At 39.6% G+C, this 25022-nt stretch overlaps 1 protein-coding gene across 3 annotated transcripts; it reads right to left on the bottom strand.

The window, feature by feature from the left end:
* Nucleotides 1–242: 242 nt before the first annotated feature.
* Nucleotides 243–24175, bottom strand: ide (insulin-degrading enzyme). 3 transcript variants are annotated; one of them, XM_042225368.1, is made up of 25 exons: nucleotides 24021–24175; nucleotides 22053–22237; nucleotides 21270–21477; nucleotides 20269–20438; nucleotides 19386–19508; nucleotides 18004–18116; nucleotides 17654–17816; nucleotides 17282–17374; nucleotides 17051–17142; nucleotides 16742–16822; nucleotides 15768–15871; nucleotides 14822–14924; nucleotides 14603–14725; nucleotides 14107–14189; nucleotides 13146–13290; nucleotides 11215–11325; nucleotides 11006–11126; nucleotides 9737–9828; nucleotides 7519–7630; nucleotides 5848–6015; nucleotides 5351–5623; nucleotides 4934–4995; nucleotides 3229–3301; nucleotides 3065–3132; nucleotides 243–2287 (listed from the first exon to the last, which is right to left on the bottom strand). In XM_042225368.1, the coding sequence occupies exons 1-25, from the start codon at nucleotides 24104–24106 to the stop codon at nucleotides 2192–2194; spliced, it is 3048 nt and encodes a 1015-aa protein (XP_042081302.1). In that variant the 5' UTR covers nucleotides 24107–24175; the 3' UTR covers nucleotides 243–2191. The 3 variants fall into 3 exon arrangements, with proteins under 3 accessions (XP_042081302.1, XP_042081303.1, XP_042081304.1); XM_042225369.1 differs by lacking the exon at nucleotides 13146–13290 and adding an exon at nucleotides 12371–12515; XM_042225370.1 differs by having other exon boundaries at nucleotides 24007–24167.
* Between the last annotated feature and the right edge of the window lie 847 nt (nucleotides 24176–25022).

Below are 25022 nucleotides of genomic sequence, written 5' to 3'. Positions count from 1 at the left end.
TGAGAGAGCCTGTTTAACACAATGTATAACCAACCACCTGGAATATTTAACCTGCACATGTCAACTTCTGTACAGGTGTTCTGAGATCTGCAGACTAAACCTTTCCCATCAGATCTCCTCAAGAGGCTGAACTGCACACGATGCTTCTAACGTTAGACTTCTACAGTATGAGCTCTGTAAATAAATGTATTTTCCAAATGTTGACGTGCACGTGTTGAGACTGGAAAAGTGGGACAGACGAGTTTCCATTCAGCTGTTTATTAATTAGAAACACACAAGAAACATAAAAAGACTAAACTCAGCACTCTTCACCTGCCCATGCCCCCCACCAGCCAATCACAGTCATTCTGAGTTGCTAAATACATCCAGAAATTAAAAATTTGATTTTCTAAATGAAAACCACTCACTAGGTAATTCACGTCAAACAGTGCACGGCCCGCCCAAGCCTGATATGTAACATTGGTTTCATCTAGAACGCTGTGTGAAAACTGCTTTATCACCGGCTCTCCCGAGACGCTGTGGAGCTACATGCTGTGTAAGTAATAGACTAAGGCATGCTTCTGCTGCTGGTTCTTTGGGTTTTCACCACAAGGTAATATAGTGCCTTTTAAAGCAGTAGAAGTTGATAATGGACTTGTTTGAAATTTAAAAAATGAAATAGTTTGTATCTAATTGAGAGAGTAAAATGCCGGGACATATTTAAGAAACTTTTGAAAAAGCAGGACTATTCATGAACTCTACCTGAGAGCAGATATGTTGGGGGAATGGGAAAACATAAATTAAGATTTGCGGCTCCACCAGCAGTAGTTTTTACACTGTGAAACTGGTTAGCACCAAGAGAGCAGGTCACGTTAGCACTGCACCAAGCAGGGCCAACAAAGCAATCAGGCTGGAGGCGGTCCTCTCTGGGGTTTAGGCCCACGCTGTTTCCTCTGCACAGCACTGAGTTTATTGCTTAGTGAGAGAAGTGCATATATTTCGGTAAAAGGATCCAGACTGGAGCGTTTTACCAAACTCTCGCCTTCAGACATCAATATGAAATGTTTTCTTGTTTTTAGAGAAAAAGTTCGAGCTGCTTTGTTTGACATCTATGCTTTAAGAGCTAATGCTCACCCAGAATTATGCTGGGGACAGAATGGATCCTCCAGGATTGTGCCTCAAATCAGACCAGGTTACAAACTAATCTGAAAGGCAGCAGCTGCAGAACGTGTCTCATGCAGAGTGAACGGATCCTGACGACCTCCCCAAAGCTTTGGCAGAGAGAAACAAAATGTCTCTACAGCCGTTACTTTTCAGTTTTCAGAAACCGATCACACTGTAAATTGAATAACGTACTGATGTAGATGACAGACTAAATGTTTTTATTTTAATTACTAATAAAATTGAATAATAATAAAAAACAAAACAGCATGGACATACCCCTGAGATGTCTGAGTGACATACTACTGTGAAACGCATTAAAAAAGAAGAAATGTACGGGCATGGTTTAGTGGTTAGCAATTTAAAAACAGCTCCTCATAGGATCCCAATATTTTAGCAGTTTACAGGCAAACACGTTAAAATTCAGAAATTTGACTTAAAAGATTTCATTTTCCCGAGTGCATCTTCTGGGATTTCTCCCCCCCAGGAGAGCTGTGGTTCCTCTCAGAGAGTTACAAACACACCAGTCCAAACAAATAAAAGCAAAGACCTTCATGGAGCTACTGTCTGTAACCTCAACAGCTCATCACAATAAACCCACAATCCATCCTCAAAGCAGGATGTCTCTGAATAATCCAAATAAAAAGCTTCCTACTGTGAAGCTTCTGCAGTACACTTGAACTCATTAAAGGGCCCTGGCCCTCAGCTTTTTTCTTTTTTTTTCGTCTACAGCAGCCTACACAGTGCTGTGAAGCGTGAGCTTACGTCTCCTATTAGAGACGTTACATGAGGTGATTCTGGTGTTACCTCTATAATTATCACAGCTACGTCAACAACTTTGTGATTCTTTTGTTTCCTCTTTGAGTGGCTCCTCCCTGCTACACGTGCACACACCCGCAGTCAACATGCATCCACGCAAACAAACACACACTCATGCAGGCTCCGTCAGATGAAGGTCTTCCTAGTGGCAGGAGGAGGTGAAGTGGTTAGATGTGAAACAGAGCAGGGCCGCCCTCCGTGCCTCCCTGCTGTGTCGACCTGCCGGCCTCGCTCACAGTTTGGCTGCCATGAAGTTGATGTGAGGTTTGACCAGAGGGAACAGAGGCAGACTCCTCTTGAACTCCGTCATGTCCTGAATCACTGTCGGCTGCAAGAAAGATCAGATCAAAGGGAGGCTGAAAAACGACCCCCTCCATAAACTCCAGAAATAGTCCAGAAACAAACAAATGCTATTCTCTTTCTAAATGACATGTTATAATTTGGAGCCTAAAAGCAGGCTCTGACAAAGTGTTAGACACTACAGAACACAATGAACACTGTCATCAACAAATGGAGAAAAGGAAAAACTGATCAAAAGAGGCTGCCAAGAGGCCTCCAGGACATTAAAGGAGCTGCCTGAATGTCTTCACTGAGCATGGCTAGAATAGCAAGAAGAAAATGCAATTGAAAGGTATGTCCACCTCATTTGACACAAGCTGATGATTAACAAAAAAAAAATAAAAATATGTCAGAGTGAAGAATTTTAATTAATATTAAAAAAAAGAAAAAAAAAAAGAGATAATAACATCTATTTGAGCAATTCGGTGTGTGAGACACAGACAAGCTACAAATCCACCCAGGTTAATGGTGTGGCTCGCAGTTCTACCCTTCAGTTATTGGTTAACGAGATGTATTGGGATGTCCTGGTTATTGTCACCTTTTCACATTTAACCTCCTAAGACCCGAACTCTTTCATGGCATGCATTTTTAATTTCTCTTTGCTTGGAAACAAAGAATTACCAGATTTTTTTTTTTAACCCAATTTTTGTTTCTGAGAAAAATGAGATCCACATATGAGGACATTTGTTTTATATTTCAATAGAACAGTGGTAGTATAATGTCCTCGTAAGTGCATATCAAGAAAAAATAAAAGTTTGATCCTTACCTGTGGCAGGGAAGGAGCAGGAGCCAGGTTGACATCATTCTGAGCGGGGAACTCTCCCACTACTGGACCTGATGTACACACAGACAGGTCAGACTGTCAGTGAGCGACCTCAGTGGGTGTCTAAATGAAGCCCATGTTATCATCTTGTGTCTACAGATACTCACAGGTGTCCATCTCCCTGGACAGCACGTGCACCGACACTTTGTGTCTCTTTGGGGCTTCGACCGTCAGTCGCTCCTGGATCGACAGACAGACAGATGAGGATGATACATGGAGGTTGTCAGGGAACATCATCACCAGAAACTATTCCCTCCATTAATGACTCATCACTTTTGGGAAAGAGCTTTGCTACCACAGAAAAGAAACCCAGCACAGACAGGATGGCTGTGTGTGTTTCCCCACTGAGTGTGTGATCAGTAGTGACAGCCCTGTGGAGATTTAGCGACACAGTCGGGCTTCATCTCCGACTCTGGATGGAGGATTATATTAGACTGAACATTTGGCTCATCTGCAGTCAGACGGCGTCAACTGTGGCAACCAGAAATTAAATAATAAAAAAAGAAAAGACGCAGCTTGTGCGATTGCTGCTGATATGACATTAGAAATGCATTAGGTTTATTCTGCATGGGGGATGTAATGGTTTCTGCAGGGCTCCGATAATGCCAATTCTTTCTGGGGCCAGGTGTCCTTGGGCTCTTTATCCCCCCGAAACAAGCCGGCTGGCTGTCATTATTGCCGCTGATATGCTGTGAGCGTCCTGTGTCAGTGTCACCTCCACAGCTATGAATAGAAGCAGGAGGCTGGATGAGATGAAAGCTAGGAGGGCAGAATGAATGCAGCAGATCTGTGTATGTGTGGACACACAAACAGAGTAGGTGGTGCTGAATAAAGTCCTTTTTTCCCCATTAGTACCTTCTCGCAACTCAGCTCGACTCGTTTTCCATTACAATCGAGTGCCACCTAATGTGTGTGGGGTCATTATTAGCAACGCAACCGAACATCCCGTGACGTCACGTATGTGACACGAACGCTACAACAGAGGTGGACCTGGAGGCGATGTTATACCTGCTGCTAGGTCTGTGGCTTTCTGTCAGACATGGGGACCACAGTGTTGTTTCTGTGTAGCCATTTCTCTTATGCCGGGTTTCAGAAATGGTAAATATGATTTTCGTACAGGAGACACTCTCGTGACTCATCGAGTGATGCCACTGACTGCCCAATCGATGACATGCAGTCTATTGACGCCACATTTTCAGATCGCCTCTGATCGCTATGAACTCCGGTTGAAAAGGTACTAAAAAAGTACCTAGTACCAGGTACTACCACCTGATGGAATACCCTCAAAACATGTCGAGCCGAGTCAACCTGAGTAGATACTAATGGAGTTTTGTCTGACATATATTCTTTCAGCAGTGCAAAACGTGGGGGCGAGGATATGTGACCTTTGAAAATAAAGATGCTGATGAAAAACTGTAGTTCTTTGAGTGGCCAAACTCCCACAGAGTCCCATACTAACAGCCTCAACTTCACAGCATTAAAAAGCATGTTGAGAACATCTGTAAGTTCAGTGAAGTCTTTTCATAATGTATCCTTTGAAACTTCATCAGGCTTACAGCGAGGGGCGTGGCCACTTTGACAGGTAAATGAACTGAACCTCATCTAGTGCACAAATTGATCCTGCTTAACGAACCTGCCAGTGTCTAAACTATGATTAGGAGTTTCTACAGTTACCCAAAAAAAAAGCTACAAACAGTTTTGTCTCAAACAGGTGTCAGACTGAGCAATCCAGCATGACACAAGGACATGTCTCATGCTGTTAAAAGTCTTCCAAGGAAGAGGCATCATGAGACATAAAGTTATACTACTTACTCTGTAAAACTCCATTACGTTTTCTTTTGTCAACGTCTTCAGATACGCCACTTCAATGTTGTCTGCAAAACAGCAGGAAAAACAGAAGTAAATTAATTAAATTAAAAAAAAAAAAAATAGAAAAAAAAGAAAAAGACAATAGTTCCCGTTTGCAATGCTTAAGAGATGGACTCAAGAGTGAATCCATGATTAAATAAGGTAGACTATTTTAATTATCCTTTTATATATGATTAAAGGAAGAAACCTCTGGCTGAACCAGGCCCAGGGAGGGGCAGCCATTTGCCACAACTGGGCGGATTGCTGTCTTTTTGTGTTACACAAGCTGGTAGATCAGGAAAAACCCATTTGGCCTGCAAACTAAACTAAACATAATTAAGAGTTATCAGAGAGGTGGACTGGACTGCTGGGAAGCCTCACCTCTATCAAAATTGTACTGCTGAGAGATGATCTCTCCCCAGTATTTAGCACACTCAGCAGACAGCTTCTTCGGTTTGTCCAGGCGGCGGATGGCCAGGGCTTGGATGTGTTTCTGGAAGGCTTCCTCGCTCATCTCCTCCACAGCTTTCTCCATAGTACACAGGAAGGCTTCCACTCGGCTCTCCAGGTAGTGGGGCGCCTTCTCTGACTGGATGATGAAACGCAGCCCTTGCACTCCATTAGCCCGCCGTGGCCCGCTAAAGACAATGTAGCCTTTTGGGGGATTAAGAGAGGAAGTAGGTAAGAGCTCCAGACTGCTGTAAACACTGTTCCAGAAAGGTTTTTGTAAACCATTCCACTATGGACCAACTAGATGCATGAATAATATAAATAATAAACTTGATAAAGCTGACACTGTTTGTATAAACTTGAAATGGTCTGGAAAAAGGTACCCACGTTCTGTGTCATGCCCTATCATGTGTGTTTTGCAGCCTCACCCAGCTGTTCTTTGGTTCTCAGTGTGTTAAAGCAGGGCTCAGAGATGATCTGACAGAACAGCTCTAGCAGCATGTTGTCGTGGGTGGTCTGCATGTCTGTTTGGTAGTAGATTTCGATGCCACAATTGTTGTGTACCTCATTCCTTTGCTGGTAAACATACCAGCCACCTGAGAGGAACATAAGAACATACATGTATGCTGTAATCATGGAAGACAAATCGCTATGAAAAGATGACCACAAACAAACATCACCAAAAAATCCCCGCAAAGCAAAATAACTGGACCGCCTTAATTCATGTGGCGATAAAACCATTTCATTTTATGGGGAAAACTGAATGACACTTCACATCAATGTATTTTATTAGTTTGTTGTTTTTTTTTTTAATTCATTTTTCAACTTTAACCCCATGTACTCACCTTGTTTTTGTACTTGTGCAGTTATATGTAATATTAAAAAGACTAAAAACAGGAAAGAGAAAGACTAGATGTAAAAATATGAGCACCTGTAATTCTTCTGGCTTTGCTTTTTGGTCTGTGAAGGTTCAACAGGACCTCACTGAGATACGCTGAGAACTAAACTTGGCATGTGAGTGAGCAAAACCATCTGAAGTCATTTAAAGCACAATCCTTTGCATTAACCCAAAATCCACTGACTCATGAACTCTGATAAGCTTAGAAATGAATTTCACCAGCTGTGCTGTACAGCTTAATACAATCCATCCCTGCACACTTAATCAGGTCTTTCAGTGCTGCATTAGAAACTTGCACAAGCAATTCCTACAAAAAGCACATGAGCTGTTTCATTGTAGTTTTACAGCTGAACTTCAGTACATTGCTTGAGCCATAGATAAGTACTGTACAGTAAAACCAGCACAGTTCAGATAGAGGACAGGGGACACTTCAATAAGACAGAAACAGCCCGTTGAATGCCAACAGCAATAACTCTAGTTTGTTTAAATCCACTGTGATCAAGTCTGCTCTGAATGCAGGACGAGTGCAGGCTGAGTAATGCAGGTGTCTTTATGCACATGCTGACTGAGCACTCTGGACCTGGCACTCCCTGAGCACCGAGCCACAGCTCCTCTCACATTGTTCTTAACATGTCAAAAGTTCCACAAACACTGAAGCAAGCAATAGCTCAACATTGCTGTCGGACGCATCCTTTGAATACTCAAAATACTGATGTGATGTGTGAAAATGTGAGTTTCTCATTGTAGACTTTGAGTCACAGGGAAACCGTTGATAATTTTCTGTATAATTTATAGCTCTGCTTTTCGCCTCCACATCATTCAGCTTTCCTAAAGTGATCTGAAAGGCAGTGCAGGTTTGCCTGTGTGTGTTCATTGTCTGAGCTGCTGACAGTGAGGTGTGTATGTATTGTAGCCAATGACGTCCATTTCCACTCAGTGACCATTATGTTCCTTTGAGGTAAATGTGGGATGCTGAATTCAATCAGGTCTTTTTTCAACAAACACACGATGGCGTCACTGATGACGAGGGCGAGAGCGTTGGACAAGAACCCATCTGCGTGGTCGCCGTGGAGACTGTCATGACTGGCAGATGAAGATTTACAGTGCTTAATCTGTGTGTGTGTGTGTGTGTGTGTGTGTGTGTGTGTGTGTGTGTGGAGTGTGTGTTTGTGTGTGTGGTTTGGAGGAGTAGAGGACCTACCGTCTGGAACCTGCACCTCTCTGTAGCGAATCAGCTGGCTCGGAAGGAGAGGCTTTGTGTGAGCATGCTCAGTGAGCGTGTCCTCCACCATTTGCATCATGCCAAGAGCAGACTAGAGGAGTGACAGATGGAAATGAAATTCAAACATTTCAGTCCTTGAGTAACACCAGCTGAACTCTCAGAAAAACATTTTGTAGAGATTCAAGAATTTTACATTTATTGTACCTACCAACATTTACTACATTACTCAAAATAACCAGCAGGTTCTTTTTAAGAGCACTTGTATAGTCAACTGTGATAGAAGTTATTCTCAATATGCGTGGTAAGCATCTTGACTTCACTGATATAGAGTGTAGACATTTTGCCAAAGGAATTTTTAATTTCCTAAAAAAAATTAAACATTGTATATTTTTATAACATTAATTTGATTGATTGATTGGTAATTTATTTCAACATGTGAACAATATACAGGTACATTTAGAAAAGAAAATAAGAGAGAACAAATACTATGCAAAATACATTCAAAAATGTTCTGATTAATTTACATGTTGAAAGGGAGTGGGAAGAAGTAAACACTTATTTAATCCCACCCCTTTGCCATAAATTATCAGTTAATATTTAGTCAGCTTCCTTACTGATATAATTTGTAATAAAAATAGTGAACAGATTTCTGATATACTATATACTATAATATCACATCATGATTTTTTGTTTGTTTGTTTGTTTTTAAATAGAGACATTCACTTAATTTCAATATTTTCCTTTTCTTTATAGTTCGAGAAGATCATATTTTTATAACTCTTTTTGAACAGTTTTATGTTTGGACATTGCTTTAATTCCATATTCAGTTTGTTCCATAGTTTCACTCCATGAACAGAAACACAAAAGCCTTTTCTTGTAGTACGTACCTTCATTGTTTTGAAGTTACAAAAACCCCTTAAATTATAACTTCCTTCTTTCAAAAAAAACATACTCTGAATATTACCTGGCAGTTCTTTATTTTTTGCTTTGAATAGAATTTGTGCTGTTTGGAATTTCACTATATCGTCAATTTTCAATATTTCAGACTGCAAAAATAGTGAGTTTGTATGTTCCCTATAACCTGCATTGTGGATGATTCGAATTGCTTTTTTTTGAAGAGTAAAAAGTGAATGTAATGTGGTTTTATAGTTATTGCCCCAGACCTCTGCACAATAGCTTAAGTATGGTGAAACCAGTGAACAGTATAGAATATGAAGTGATGTTCTGTCGAATACCTGCTTTTGCCTTGTTTAGTATTGCAATGCTACGTGATACTTTGGAATGAATATATCTTACGTGAGCTCTCCAGTTAAGTTTTTCATCTATTATTACCCCCAGAAATTTATTTTCACTGACTCTTTCAATATCAACACCATTTATTTGAATCTTTGCATTTGTATTTAAACTACTATTTCCAAATAACATAAGTTTAGATTTATTCAAATTTAATGATAATTTGTTTTTATCAAGCCAGAACTTCACTTTACTTATTTCATTAGTCATATCCTCCAATAAATTCTGCAGATCATCACCAGAGCAAAAAATGTTTGTATCGTCAGCAAAGAGAACCATTTTTAATACTTTGGACACTTTACAGATGTCGTTAATGTACAAGTTGAAGAATTTTGGACCCAAAACTGACCCTTGGGGTACACCACAAGCAATGTCCATACATAAGGAGCAACCACCATTTATTTCACAAACTGCTTCTGTCACCTTAAATAACTCCGGACCCAATCTAAAACTACCCCTCTGACACCATAACGTTCCAGTTTTCTTATTAATATATCATGATCTATAGTGTCAAATGCCTTTGTCAAGTCTATGAATAACCCAGCCACATATTGCTTTTTGTCTATGGAATTTGTGATGTATTCTATTGAATCTAATAGTGCCGATGATGTTGATCTGCTTGATCTGAATCCGTACTGACTCTCAGTGAGTAGTTTATGTTTATCTATAAATTTTTCCAGTCTGTTTTTAAACAGTTTTTCAAGTTTTCATAAACCTCTCAGTTTCATCTTCTGCTGTTAGAGAAGCTGGTCATTATTATAATTTGATGATCACAAAAGGGATCATTCCTCCATTTTAAGAGTGTTATTCTCCGACGAGCAGGTTGAAGTGCAGGATCTGATGAGACAATAAACCTCTGAGATATGGATAAATAAGTAGTAATAAGTAGTGACTCCAAACAAACCTCCTTGGTGATGTTACCATGAAGAAGTGCTTCAATATGTAACCGTGACAACAGCTGAGGTATGAAGGCCTTAAGGCGTGGGAGAGTTACATCTGCAATACAGATCACAGGCAAAAGCAATCAATCAAAGAGTAATTTTCCAAGGCTGGTAACAGACTGATTAAAAGAATAACTGCTGAGTGTGGTGATTTCATCGGGCAGTCTTCCTGCCATGAACAAAGCAGCAAAGCAGCACGTCATATTGCAGTAGTAAAAATAATACCTAAAAGACTGAGTTAGATGTGCATAAAAGTTTAAATTTAAGTCATGACACTCACAGCGTCTAAGAGACCACAGACAGAGGAGGATGGCGGGCTAAAGAGACTGATAACAAAAACGAGCTGTGCTAATTGGAGGCCCAGGTGACTGAGCTCCAGGTCCTGACCCAGCAGGTTAATTGAGTCTCGTGTGAATCTGAGGATACTCTATGAAAGCTCTGTGGTTAAAAATATAACAAGCTGCCCTGCAGGCTCCAGACTGGCACTGTGCACGGGAAAGACTGCAGCTAGGGAAGCAACTGCTAGAGGACAGCTTCAGCATTTAAAGGAGAAAAACTGAAAAGAAAAGACCCAAGGTGAGAGGAGAGGCCTCTACTGTGTGCAGAAACCTGAAAACTTCAGTGATAGTTTTACATTTTTCACTGCAGCTATGTGATTTAACCTTTAGAGTGTCTGGGTTAAATTTGACCTGTTCTGAGACTTGACTACAGTAATTCAGGTCAATTTGATTGCTTTACTGGGTTTAGTCCACACGCTTCAAGTACTTCACATTCATGGCCAATTTAGAGTCACCACTTTACCAAAAATGCATGTCTTTGGACTGTGAGAAGAAGTCAGGGAGCACAGGGAAAACATGCTAACTCCACACAGAAAGGAGTTGGAACCTTCTTCCCAGGAACCTCCCTGCGAGGGGGTGGCGCCAACTACTGCACCATCCTGGGACCTGAACTGACCTTTCAATGAGTGTGGAAAAGGGTTGTAGGGGCCCATGTTGAGTGGGACCTTCAAAGGTGAAGGTCCCAACACAATCCCCGGCTTCCATGTACTTGCTTGTGGTACATGAACTGGATATAGTGGGCTTGGTTTTCTACCACTCCAAAACAAGTTGTTTTTTTTTTATGTAAGAAATGCTCTGTATTATGTGTTTTAATTAACTCTGTTTAGTTCACAGATGAAAAAGCAGCCAGTAAGCATTCCTGCTGAGACAGAAGAGAAACATTAAGAGTCTCACCATCTAGAGCCTCTCTGAGCTCATCTTTGGTCCAAGCGACCTCGGTCATTAGAAGACGGAGGTAGTACATGGCATGCTGGTGAGGCTGCTCAGCTCTGAAGTTATTCAAAGACCTCATGTACTGCAGAAAGAAAGAAGGCAGAATCAGATCACCATTAAAACTGAGACTGGAAGCTAAACTATTACTGAGTCAGTGAGTCTGAACTTACAGCTTCCTTGATGATGTCAAAGCGCTTCTCGTCTATCTCAAAAGTGGCCATCTTCTCGATGATCTTCTTCAGCAGGATGTGCTGTTTGTCACTGTAGCCTTTAACAGACAGCTGCAGCACACAGTGACAGGAAACAGGCGGCACATCATCACAAACAAAAGGATACATTAAGCTTATTAGCATAACAGTTAACATTTGTTGTTATTGAAGGTTTTGCATTCATTTGCTACCATGAATACATGAATGTGTTCTCCATTTAATTCAATCGTGGGCTGGCCAAACTATTGTGAAGAAAATCTTTCCAGATTAGACCGACTCCTCATGGTGAACCAATAATCTGAATCTCCAGAGACTCAAAGACAAAAAGAATGTCAATGTTCTGCCTGAGTTCACTGCACGTGCTTGGGCATAAATGAATTTTCCTGCATCACGCACACCTAATGGCCCTTCAGGATTCAGCACAACCTCCCAGGGCTTCGCTGCCACAGCTCACCTCACCTTGTGGCCAAGCCCCTGCAGTGACACCTGTTAAAAGTAATCTCTCCAAACATCGTTAACCTTGACAAACGGCCAGCATCCACACTAACACTGCTGACTCAGATCAATTACTTGCAGCCCATCACACAGCTATACAGCCCTCTGTAAGGACACACCAGTCATGAATTCACAGGTGAGAAGGGAGCTAATGAATGCAGGTTAGTTGGTCATTATGACAGCTGAAGAGTTGTTAGAAGTCAGCAGGTTTTAAAGAACAGTGGAGAGACAACACCACAGCAAACCAGATTGATGTACAACATTAAATCTCACACATACGCACACAAGCAAATTGCTCATTCATAAATCAAGGAAACAGAAAAACACCTGATTTAGTGATACACTCCTAATGATGTTAAACCTCCTAGATAAACCTGCACAGATCTTTAAATTTAATGCCGCATTCTACATACCTAAGAACAAAGGAGTGATGTCACTCCCAGTTTTGTTATTTGCAAGAAAATGCATATTAGACTTCTCTCTCAGATTGAACAAGCAGGATTTCACACAATCAAGAGTGTAGAAACCACAACCGCCAAGTTATTTTCACTCTGTTAAAGCCTCAAAGTGCAGCCTTCACTGGCACCCCATCTTCCCTCCAGACTTCAAACGGCTTACTTACGAGGATGGCATTCATCCCTGAGGCTACACCATACACCAGCCCAGCCAGGCGGGCTGCATATGTATACTCTTTTAAATCATCCTTCAGTAACCTGAGCAACAAGTAGGTCATGTTGCAGTGCAGGGGGTCTGCGTAAAGGTAGCGACTAATGGAAGGAAAAAAAAGAAAGAAATGAAACAAATAAATGTTTGTTGGGAATCAAGTGTTGCCCAACACTAAATAAAACACATATGAGAAGAATGATAATGAAGAGTATGTATATGCAGCCAAATGACCGGCTTTCTGTTCTGCACTGACTGACAAAAACTTTTTGATGCAAGAATAGTGGCTGACTTTCAAACCTGATGCCTTAATTACAGGTGTGTGTTTAACCCCAGCACACCTAAAGGATGATTTGATATGGAGAGAATAAAAGCCCTCGCAGGTAGGCATGGTGTTTTAACAGGAGGTTGATGAGCAGTTATAAAAGAGGGAGTTGTAAATAAAACAGATACTATGCCAGCCGGGTACAGGTTAGAAGGTGATGTAAAACACACGCAGGTTCAAAATCTCTACAAAACCGTCTCAAATGATCAAGCATGTCAAACAATAAAAAACGTTCAATATACGACAGTTTCCTGTTATTGTAACTTGCAGTCTGGCCACAGACGCGGTCAGATTGGAAGGTTAACGTCAGCTATTGACCCAGGCCTGCCTGAGCCACTGTAGCCCAGTTTGAGGATAATAAAGGGAAGGCGGCATGAGGTCGGCGATGGGAGGGATTGTGAATACTTACATACATCCCATAGACGGTATTTTGGAGGTCATAGTTCAAGCCAGCTAGCTCAGCTGCATATGCATACTCGTTGAGGGAGTCCTTGAGGAGCTCCAGGTATAAATATGCCATGTTACAATGCAATGGGTCCACGTACGCAAACGGGCTGTAGAGAAAATGCCACACAAAGCATACAAATAAAGCTGCACAAGCTGATGCAAACTGCAACTACTGTGTAGCATGTTTCACAATTTATGAACATATAATTAACTGTAGCTATCAGCAGTGTAACAGTGGAATTACTTACAGACTAATACTGTCTAATTGTAGTCCCACCTAGAAGGGTTTGGCAGTGTTTGTCAAGAAGCTGATCCAAGTTAATCCAAACGATCCTATATTACACAGTAGCTAATTCCAGAAGCATTTAATCCTACTAAATTAAATCAACACTGAACAAGGGAACAGCCACCTACCTTGAATAAAGAAGACAACCAGTAGAATGGTGTGTCCATTTATGTGGAGTTACACATGGCACTCATTTAACTTTGTTGCTTTTAACATGCTGACCTGTGACCATCCACAGTCAAACCTGGACTTATTTTCCAGAAGATCTGCATTTTAAGTGTAACCAATATGAGATCTACTCTCCGGTACAGTCGTAAAAGCTACTTTTAGTGGCTCCCTTGTCACAAGGGATCACCAAAGTAGGCAACTTTGGCAATTTTAGATCTGACACAACTTCAAAGAAAATGTGTGTCTCCATATCACATTGGGAAACCTGATGACACTAATAAATGAATATTTTGATAATTATTTTTGCACTTTGTTATCTGATTACTTTAAAACTTATTATGCACTGTTGTAGCAGCAGTACATTTACTATTTCTCATTATTGAGTTAATCTTAAGAGTCACAATTTACTTGGTAAGAATTTGTGTCCACACTCCAGCTGCAGAACAAATCCTCTATATTTACTACTCACCTGAAGAACTCAAAGTTCAGGCAAGCCTTGGGGAGGAAGAATTTGTCATCCTGCTTGAACCACACCTTGCTCATAGCAGTGTCCTGGAAGAAATGAAAACCAAACTTTACTTCATATTCATGGGAAGTCTTAACAAAGTAAAGCATTGAAATGCAAGCAGAAGGTAAACTGTACAAGCAGACGACGCTCATTTAATCACAGAAATCTAACAGTGTTAGATTTGATAGGTCTCTTAGCAACAAACAACAAAAGCCATACTAACTTTTATTCAGTTGTTCCAACAGAGATGGGAAATGTAAGCTTTTATTAGCTGCTTAGTTCCTCTGATCCTGACATAACAACAACTAATGCTTGATGTCTAAATCACAATACCACATTTCCATATGAAAGCATAAGAGACTTAAGAAGAAGCAGGTAAGCAGGGACCGTCCAACGCAGTCAGACAATGAAAAGTGACAACACTTTGATGATGGAGCTGTGCAGAGAAAACACTCGCCTTGATTAAAGTGGGAACTGACGGAGAGTCTTTCTCAAGAGGGTAGATCTCGAAGTTGGTAGGGATGAACTCATTTTTCATTGGCAATTTGAATTTGCCGTTGAGGTCTGCATTTGCCCATTTCTACAACAGAAAAAGATAAACAATCAGACCCTTATATAACTGATGCAGCGGTTATACTCTGATTACACAGCAGAAAAACTGGACACAATCATTCACCTTGATGGTCTCCTCAGAGATGGCCTCCTGTTTGTACTGCGTGCCGTACCACTCTTCTGTCATGTCTGTTTGTCCTTCAAATGATTTTGACACAACTACAACTCTGGAAAAGTAAGAAGACAACAGGTCACATTATAAATCTATACAAAAAGCCCTCTGTGCTACTTATTGCCTGTTAGCTGCACAAGATGTGAGTGCTTTTCCATTTCGATCAAGTTTCAGGTGGTGCACAGCCATTGACACATCGTTTGGCTGGAGCTGTCAGAGTGCAGGTTTTTCCTAAGTTTGAACATTTATTCCATCAGTATGTTTTAGTTAAACAAAGTTGAAGGACTCAGTGTAAAAGGAAATGGTGTTTCTCTGTGACTTTTCTTGCAGCTGGAATGAGATGGATAAATAAAGAAGCATTCGTTCATGAATTTAAAGCAGTTTTGGCAAAAGCCCAGAATTAAATGGCCACTTCAGTAAAGGAAGAGACTGGCATGCAAACTGTCAGGGTCAACCAATGACTGCATGCTGCCGTCTCCTTAATGCACATTAAGAAATGGACCGGTTACAAGTCTGGACTTTGCTTGGCACAGCAGCTGCAACCCAGTAAATGAATTAAAGCTACACCAGGCCCACTTTTATTTCAGTCCAGTTATCCAAGTGGGACTGCAGCTGTAAAGTTTAGCTTAAAGTTTATCACACCATGTGCCCACATCTTCCTCTGAGAGGTTATACACTCAGATTAAAGTAAAAGAAGCAAACAGAAATTTGCCCAACAAGTTCACTGCTGCAGAAATGATCTAATCAGCAGGTTATTTTTTGCTTGATAAACACAAAACTCAGTCTTCTTTTACAACTGTTGTTATTGCCTCAATCTACTTCTAGTTTTGTGCAGTTTATTACTTGGTAACAGAAAAGGTAAAGTGAGCCTCACTACACATTGCAAAGTCACACTGACCTGACGTGTTCTGGTCTCAGCTTATCCAGCACCATCTCGATCAGATCTGGCCTGAACTCTTCCAAGAGGTACTCTGCTGCTAGAACTTCTTCGAGAGGGTAGTACTACGACACACAAAGAAAGCTGTTGGCATTGCACCGTTTGAAAACACAAATGTGTAAAAGGCCTCCATAAAGTAAATTCTAAACTTCTACTTAAAAGGACCGACGATGAATCTCATTTACTATTAAAACCTCGCTGTGTTTTTGGTAGCACAGTAGCTATACAAAGTTGTTACATAATATCTTACAATGACTGCAAGCTCTCAAATGTATGGAGATGTGGATGTATTCCATCTTAAATATGCAAACGCAACCCCTTGTATTAAAAATAAAATAAAGGACCAAGGCCCCACTTTGGAGACATGTGCTTTAGCCCATGGGATCCAGCTGGCCTTTGCCCAAAGAAGCCTACATGGGTCTAAAAGGGCTGTAGGGGCCCATGTTGAGTGGGACCTTCAAAGGTGAAGGTCTCAACACAATCCCCGGCTTCCATGTACTTGCTTGTGGTACATGAACTGGATATAGTGGGCTCGCCTCAACACATAGCTTGGGCTCTGGAACAAAGCTCCTGGGGAAGGGCTGGACTCTGTTCCACTTTGGAGCTGCACTAGGTGAGAAACAGCGGCAGGGGTGGGTATTTTGCATGCATTTGACCGCATGCCCTTACCCAAGACTCACTGGAGATCTCCTGTCTGACAAGAGAAGGACTCTTTATCTCCCTGGATTCACAGGAAAAACTGGCTAATGTGAGATAAGTCTTGGGTTTCCTCCTTAGACTGCTGTCCCCAGAACCCAAAAAGTAAATTAAACATTTGGTACCTTACTCCACCTGCTGCAACAATCACATATTGTGCATTTTGATACAAATAAAAACTAGCCTGATTCTGACAAGGCTGCCTGGAAACAATGACTGCAGATAAAAGAAGGACCTACATGTAGTAAACCTGCAATTTTGGAAGTGTAGCCACGGGGACGCTCCTTGTCTTTGAACCTGAAGGCAACATTGTTTAAATCCTATAGACAGAGAGACAAAAAGGTTGAAGGTGTAACAGCTGAAATCACCAAACATACAATGACTACATTGATTTAGCTTATTGATCCAGATCTATTAACTGAGATGCACATAATGGAATCCATATGCTATTCTAATTTCTTTTTTAAAACTAGCTTTTACAGTGAGGAATAGGAAATCCGTTTATACTGACTCTTAGAAAGTATCACTGAACTAACAACATAAATCACCTTGCACTCCTCAAACACCCACTCTTGAGGCCCTTCAGTACGTAGTTTCTGGATGTACTGGAACATGTGGAAGATTATGTCCTCAACGTGCACTGCAGTGACACACAGATCATGCCCCAAGATTTAATATTTACATTTCTTTTCCCTACACATACTGGGATTGATCATAATCACATGCAAAACACACAAACTAGGTACAATTCATGTAAAGTAGTGAGACGCATGACTTACAGAGGCCCTCCTCAGTCAAGTCCACATTGATGATGAAGAACATGAATCCTCTGGCTCCCTCTTTCTGACCTCCAACAAGTGTGTTCACCCAGCCTTAGAAAGTAATTATTGTGAAAATTTAGTAAGGTGTTTTTTTCATTTTTATGATAAAAGAAACTGTTACTGTGAATGTTTCTGTCCTAAAAGAAAATTGACTTCTATTCCAATCACTAAATAAGACGAACACAGGTCTCCTGGTGTTACATTTTACGTTTTTATACATTTTAACACATAATTAAGTAACCTCGGAGCCAATCATATATTTTAGGATATGGTTTTACTAAGTGTATCACTTGCTCTAATAATATTTGACACCAGCTTGCAGTCTGCTACCTTTAGATTTCAGCTCAGATAACAAACTTCCAGGTCCTTCGTGACCAATCAGATGTCCCAGATAATGTCCTGGGTTTGATTTGTAGTACTTCTGTAGGTCTGGGATGGGGAAAGTCACATAAAGATTTCTAATGTCTTTGATGGGAACCACTTTGTAGAATTGCTGTAACAGGAAAAAAGAAGAACACCAACCAGAAATGTGTTACTAAGGGCTCTTTCACCTGACACTTCAATGACTGTAGTAAACAGAAGAATTTATGTATCCCAAAGTAACATGTTAGGGGAAAAAATGTTTAAAGACATTTTGCAATGCAGTAAAAATGTAAAGGAGTGAGAAGTAAGCAGCTCACTTTAAGGTGTTGTTCCTGGAAGGGGTGTTCAGGAAATTCTGGAACAGGCACGTTTTTGTTTTCCACTTCTCCAAATAATTTAACCACCATGGCCGTCAACTCATCCAGTGATTCTGCCAACAAAGGGTTTAAAAAATAAATAAATAAATCACAGATACTGAATTTACAATAAAGTTTCCCCCCTTAAAAAAATAAAACAAAACCCCAAAACAGTTGATTGGCTAGCTATTAGCATTTCAAGCCTGTAACTTTTAGCTGTCAAACAAACTGGCTCAAGTAAACCTTGCTTGCAGTCTGTATTTTAACACTAAAGCAGATTATAGGCCATTCTTAAAGGCCTATAATGGAATGGAAAACAAATGCCACAAAGAACTGTGTGTGTCCTGGTTTGAAATTAGACACTGTTAAGTTTTAAGTTAAAAGTACATTACTGAACATTTGGCACTTAACATTTGTATTTTGTTTTGTTTTTTTAAATCTACATGCTCTTTGTCTAAGAGTATTTGAAGTAATAGTTCAGCTTACTAAAATGTATTAATTTGGACAGGTAATACATTTTAGTAGTGTTTGAGTCATATTTATAATTAACCCAAGGTGTTCCTAGGTAATATAAACTCTATCAAACCAACACAATTTTTTAGTAGGATTTAATGCTACAAAATATTTCTCCACAAAGTGAAGCTAACAACTTTGATTTCAAACTGAGTCTTGAAGTTTTAAATATTAAGAACGCTCACTGATTAATACAGCTTAGTACAGAAGGACAAGAAAAGAAAAATAAATCTGTATGACACCACACCCACATGACTTATAACACATCTTTACTTCTAATTACTAACTACATGCGTGGGTGAACTGTGGTATGCAGGATCATGTGTCCTGTATGGACTGGAAGGATGGTGAGTCTACAAGTCCAGCATTCATTTATTCATTTTAAAGCTTTAATTTCAAGTTATTTTGCAACTTTAGATTACTTATATAAATCTATTAATAAATGAAAATACATTAATATAGCTTACTTTATACAAAATTAGCTCTTTTTTTAAGGCATGGCAGCAGCACTTGTCCATGGTACCACTAAGTCAAAAATGTTCGACAACAGGTTTAATGTCCCTAAAAGCCAGTAACTCAAGTCTCTCATCACTTTCACGTTATTCGATGGAACGAAACAGATATGTTATCTTGAAAAAGTCTCTTGTTTTTGGCAGTGACACCAAGGCACATTATCACAGCTGATTTGAGAACAACACATTGTTTTGCTCTACAATGAAATGTGAAATACTAGAATTCAGGCGACATTCATGCATGACTTGCACATTGTTCAGGTCAGATGATTATTTTGCAACATTTAAACATCACATGCGTGAGCAATGTCATCTTACCTCTTCCTAACACACACAGTCCCATGAGGTTAGAAGAGTAATATGTAGAGTGGAATTTCAGAAGCTCCTGACGGACATCAGCCCCCTCTTTAGATGGTCTGGTCTCTAGTGTCAATTTATTTCCTATAAAAAGATCAGCAATGTACATTTTAATATAATTAAGAAAAGGCAACACACTCCCGTGAAATTCAGTGAAATTACATTCCATAATCAATTTCTAAACCCCCTAAACCAAGTGCTACAGTCTACATGAAGCACTTCTAAGGCAAATTAAGTGTTTTTTTGTTTTTGTTTTTTAAAAGAGACACCATCAAAGCAGCAGACAGGAGAAGCTATGTTAGTCTGCTGAGTGCACTGCTTTCAGATACGTCTGATCCTCTCCTGTTCTTAATGGGAATACAGACGGTATAATTCAAGACTGCCATCAGGTGGCTATTTTGAGCTCAGAGCTGCTCTGAGTATACGTCACTCTGATCTGGAATGACTATCAGAAAACTCCTAAACTGCTTTCTCAAAAAACAAACTGAAATTAGTTCATGTTTAAAATAAAAAAACCAAAGCCATTAAGAAGTATTTCTGGGCTAAAACTGCCGTCTCTTATAATAAGTAGGCTGCATGAATGTAAACCTCATTTAATCAAATATTAGCCACAGTTAACATACGTGACTGGATTCTGCTCTAGATTAGTAGTCTAATACAAAATCTAAAACACATCATATCGACCCTATGAAGGGAATTCTTGCTTAAATATTCTGTGCAGGGCGGTTTTGCTCTCCAGTCAAAATATTCTGCTATAACAACTGAAATGTGATGCACTAAGCAGTCAGAATGAATGATGTAAAGACATAGTTTTAAAGTGAAGTCTGGCAAGAACAGTTTCTACCTGTTCCAAATTTACTGAAAGGGTGTTTTGGGTTGCCAGTGGCCTTTTCCAACTGAAACAGCCTCCAGGCATCATTCATCAGGTTTTTCTCATGCTCAGAGTCCACAGCGTTCACCTCGCGGTCCTTGCAGCTCTCGTCAAACAATGGGCACAGAAAGAACTGGGCAAACCTACAAAGGTCAGAAGTTGCTGTTATCAAGGAGTACATTTCAGCATGTAGAATAACAACAGAGGTGTGTGATAATACTACTAGATTTCAGATTTTCAGCATTTTCTGGTGTGTACAATCTTGTTTATATTAAATACAGATTATACGTTATGACTGTTTGGAAAATGAACAAAAGCTTTGCAAGAGTACAAAGTCAGAGCAACTGCCATGCAAATGAGGAAATGCTAAGCACACTCTAAAATTCATAGTGTGCATCTAAAGATGTACACAGCAAACATTATACTGTAAAAAGTAATCACTGTAGTTTTGTCACATCATAAGGCTGCTTTAAAAAAAAAAAAAATCAACATTATTGCAAAGGAAATGGACCATGAACTTCTTTTAATAGATGTTGTATTCTTAACATACACACTCCAAAATACTCATAATCTTTCACTGTTTACCTCCTAAAACCTAGAAATGTTGGTTTAATTAAGTAACTATAATTTTAAAAGAAAAACCATAATATTCAGATATCTAGTTTGTATATATTTTTAATAAGAATAGGAAAATTAGGCTGACTAACTGAATTATACGATCCTTTCATTTTCCACAAAGGAATCATCATCAATAATTCAGATCACTCCTCACAGTTCTTTCCTACCACTGAAGTCCAGGTGGCTTGAACAGCACAAGGGAACAATTAGACAATGTCACCAAAAATATATATATATAATTTTTTTTAATCTATCTATCTACTAGAAATTTAAGACCACTGAGCTTTTAAATGTGTATCATGTATCACTTTGATGTTTCTGCCAAAATTAATACCATCAAATGAACACCAACATACCTATCTAATGCTCCTTGCAAGTGCTCATGGGAAACATCAAAATAATAGTTGGTATGTTCTCCACTGGTGAAGGCATTGGAGCTGCCTGCGTGCTCACTGAGGAACTGGCTGTACTCGTTCTCCTTGGGGTACTTCTCTGTTCCCAGGAACAGCATGTGTTCACAAAAGTGTGCCAGCCCTGAGATGTTTGGTGGGTCAGACAGAGAACCTGCAAATTAAGAGAAATTCCCAGAGAAATGTAGTTAATGGTGCTGCTTCTCTTTCATCCATGCAACAGTTGTGACTTTTAATGTTTGCCAGGTGAGAAAAACAGATCTGTAACGGCACCAGAACAGGTAGATATACAATGAGATGTACATGACTAAATTCTTTATCATTTTTATTCAACATATAAAAAAGAATGTCACAGGAATTTCACAACTTCCTCAGACATTCAAAACAACTATCTAATGCTTAGTCAGTGAGAACTTTAAGCTGTGAGTCCCAACAGTTACATGTTATTTGCTGGTGAAAAGCTATAATAGAGAAACCCGATAAGTACATAATGTCATATCTAGTTTGCAAACATAAATACTAGATAATAGATATCAGAAATACCCATCCAAAGCTTAAAAGACGTCTGGCAACTAATGAGGCAACTCTATGCATGAAAGTATATTGGTCAGCAAGGCACAGTTATATTATGATGTGGGAAAATTGCTCTGCTTTTCCAAATGGTGTGATAGAACACGGAAAAAAATCATGGTCACCTGGCCAGGACAAAGAAAATTAAAACCTATTTACCTATGTGGACATCCAAAGCAGCTGAAGATTTGTCTGTGGTCGGGTCACTGATGAGCACTGCCTTCAGGCCATTGATAAACTCCAGGCCCCTGTACTCCCGCTTATCCTCAGGTGAGCGAATAACATCACTAACCACCCTCCTCACAGCCGGGTCGGTCATTCTGACTGACAAGGATGACACCAGTCTGCAAGCAAAGAAAACCAAATGGACACTTACAATTAAAATTTTAATATGTTTTGATTTAACGTCATAATGGCCAAAGGAGATTTTAGGGCAAAAGATGCCTTAAATGCAAGTGAGCTTAGAAGTCTATATTTGGTATGACCACCTTTATTCTTAAACACACTGTCATGCTAAAACTGAACCAATCAGACATGTTCCAGATAGTACTGCATAGTTTGTTAAATAGGTTAGTAATAATTCATCAGTTTTTACATGATTGCCAACATCAGTCCCAAACCATGACATAGCCTCCAACATGTTTCACAGATGACTGTAGAAACTCACAGTTGGACCTCTCCCAACCACCTCCATATATACTGCTGACAACTTGAACTGAAATGTTCAAATTTGGATTCATCAATGTGTAAGAATATTTTGTTCTTCCACTGGTTTTAAGTCTTGTTCTTGTGTAATTTTGCATTCTTTAAGAAGTGAAACATGGTGACATCCATTCTTCCACTGAGAACGTTTCTAATGAGAGTGCAGCGACGAGCAGATGGATCATCTGAAGGTCCCAGATGCATCTTTCAAGTATTGACAGGATGTCTTTTTCCTCTATTGCTTAAAGACATGACTTTAAGATATGGTTCGTCTGTTGCAGATAAAAGTGACAGGCCTAAAACTTCTTTTAACCAATTTCCTCAAATTGCAGGTTACACTGCACAAGATGTTAACATATGTCATACATTTTCAGCTAATAGCTCTATGGGAATCACCTGGTTAGTGTTAAGTGTCTTAACAAAATTTAAAAACCAACATCAAAAACATTATTGTGAAAATGATCATGTACAAGGGCTAAAACCGACTCAAAAAGCTGCCAGAGTCCAAATAAAAACTTGTGTCAGAAAAATGTAAGAAAGCCTGGAGAACTACTGCTCAAGACCAATAAAAATAAATAAATAAATAAATGAAAGAAAGTCTGGGTCCTTGGAAGCATAAAGAAGTAGAGCGTTTCTAGATAGTTGTGTATATAGAAATTATCTGTCTGAATGAATATGAAGAAGAGAAAAAAAAAAAAAAAAAACACCCATAAGGATTAAAGGGAGTTGTGTTTTAACAGGTGCCGTGACTCACGTAGTTTCCACACATCACTGTAAGAGCTGTTAAGCAACACATGGCTCGTTTACTGCAGTTTTACTGAAATATTACATGAAATCTTTAATGATTTTCGGGAACACTGTTTTTGAACAACAAAAAAATTAAACGAAACCAGCAACACAGTTTAGATAACCAACTATTATTACTGCCTTGGTGTAATTGCTACTTACGTACAGTAAGCTAAACAGCAATGACAATTAAAAGACAGCCACGACGTAGATGTGTGGAAACATTACATCTCTCTGGTACTGAGCACAACGGGGATTACAGTGTGCTAAGGTGACTCAGTAGAGGACACAAATTAATCCATTACGCAGAAAGCAAAGTCGCGCTAGCTTATTTAATAAGGGATAAAAGCTTCAGAAAAGTTACCAAGCAACCATGTGAGAAACGGGATGTCTTGTCTAACTCGCTGGCAAACATTTGGTTCCGCAAAGCTAAAAGGTGTATTGTAAGCGATCACGGAAGCGCAGGACACAAATACACAATATAGGATCAGCTAACATTTCGCTTTAGCTAGTGAGGTTAGCTGGGTCAAAAAACCGGCTCGAGCCGCTAAGATTAGTTTGGTGTTTAGCCAGCTCGCTGCTCGGTGTAAAAATAACTCTCCTATTTTTCAGTTACAACACTTACCTAAAAGAGCTCACCTAAAAGGTCGGTTAAGACAGAAAACGTAGCCTGCTGACTGAAGATATCTCGTAAACTGGGCCGTTCGGTTAATGCACTTAAACATACTTTGCACCCATGAAAAACAAACCTGGGCTGTTACGGCGCCATCTTTGACTAGACACAAACAATCGATAGAAGAGCAGAGCGCACCTCATAGAGGCAGGTTGTCAAATATTTAATAGATTCTGCCACTGACGCCTTAGACCACGACAGCGTCAGTCGTAAAGCCAAATACTCAAGATTATAATGGCAACGAAGCGCCAAACTGGCTAGAGTAGTTCAGAATATTGAGCACTGTCATTGATTCGGAAACCGATTAGACAGTCTGCGTGTAGATTTCCTTTTACGTTAAGCATGACAGATCAAGTTTCCAGCCCTTTGTCAGAGTGAAAAATGAATAAAGCTGCTATGGAAAAACAGGAAATTTTATAATTTGGTTTTCCTAAAAAAAATATTATTATTAATAATAATTTTAAAAAAAAAATCACAAGGCTTGTCCGTGGTCCTCCATCTCCTCTAAATGTATAATACAAGCAATCGGTAGTTAATATTTTATTTTAAAGTCTCAAAAGAAATTACTATATTAGCCTATCTACATTTGAAAACTGTGTATGACTATAAGTGTGCATAATATTATGGTTGTTGTGTGTAAGAAAATATGACTCAGTCGTTAAGAATGAATTTAAATAACCAAAAATTGCTGCTCTGTACTGTGCTTTGGGTCGCTCTCTGCATTATCCTTTCTACACTCACTGGCCACTTCTTTAGGTCCACCCGTTCAGATAAATATATATCTAATCATTCAACAACATGGAAGCAATTCAGTACATTTAGGCATGTAGACATGATCAAGACAACCTGCGAAATTTCAAACTGAGCATCAGAATTTGAAAGAAAGGTGAAATTAAGTGACTTTGAATGTGGCACGCTGTCTGAGTATTTCTAAAATTACTGATTTTGTCCACAAAACAATCTGTAGG

The sequence above is a fragment of the Haplochromis burtoni genome, unplaced genomic scaffold, assembly GCF_018398535.1.
Source record: "Haplochromis burtoni strain Fernald_Lab_line unplaced genomic scaffold, NCSU_Asbu1 Contig_170, whole genome shotgun sequence".
Lineage (NCBI taxonomy): Eukaryota > Metazoa > Chordata > Actinopteri > Cichliformes > Cichlidae > Haplochromis > Haplochromis burtoni.
Note: the sequence above shows the minus strand (reverse complement) of the source record. Positions and strands in the feature narration are given on the sequence as shown.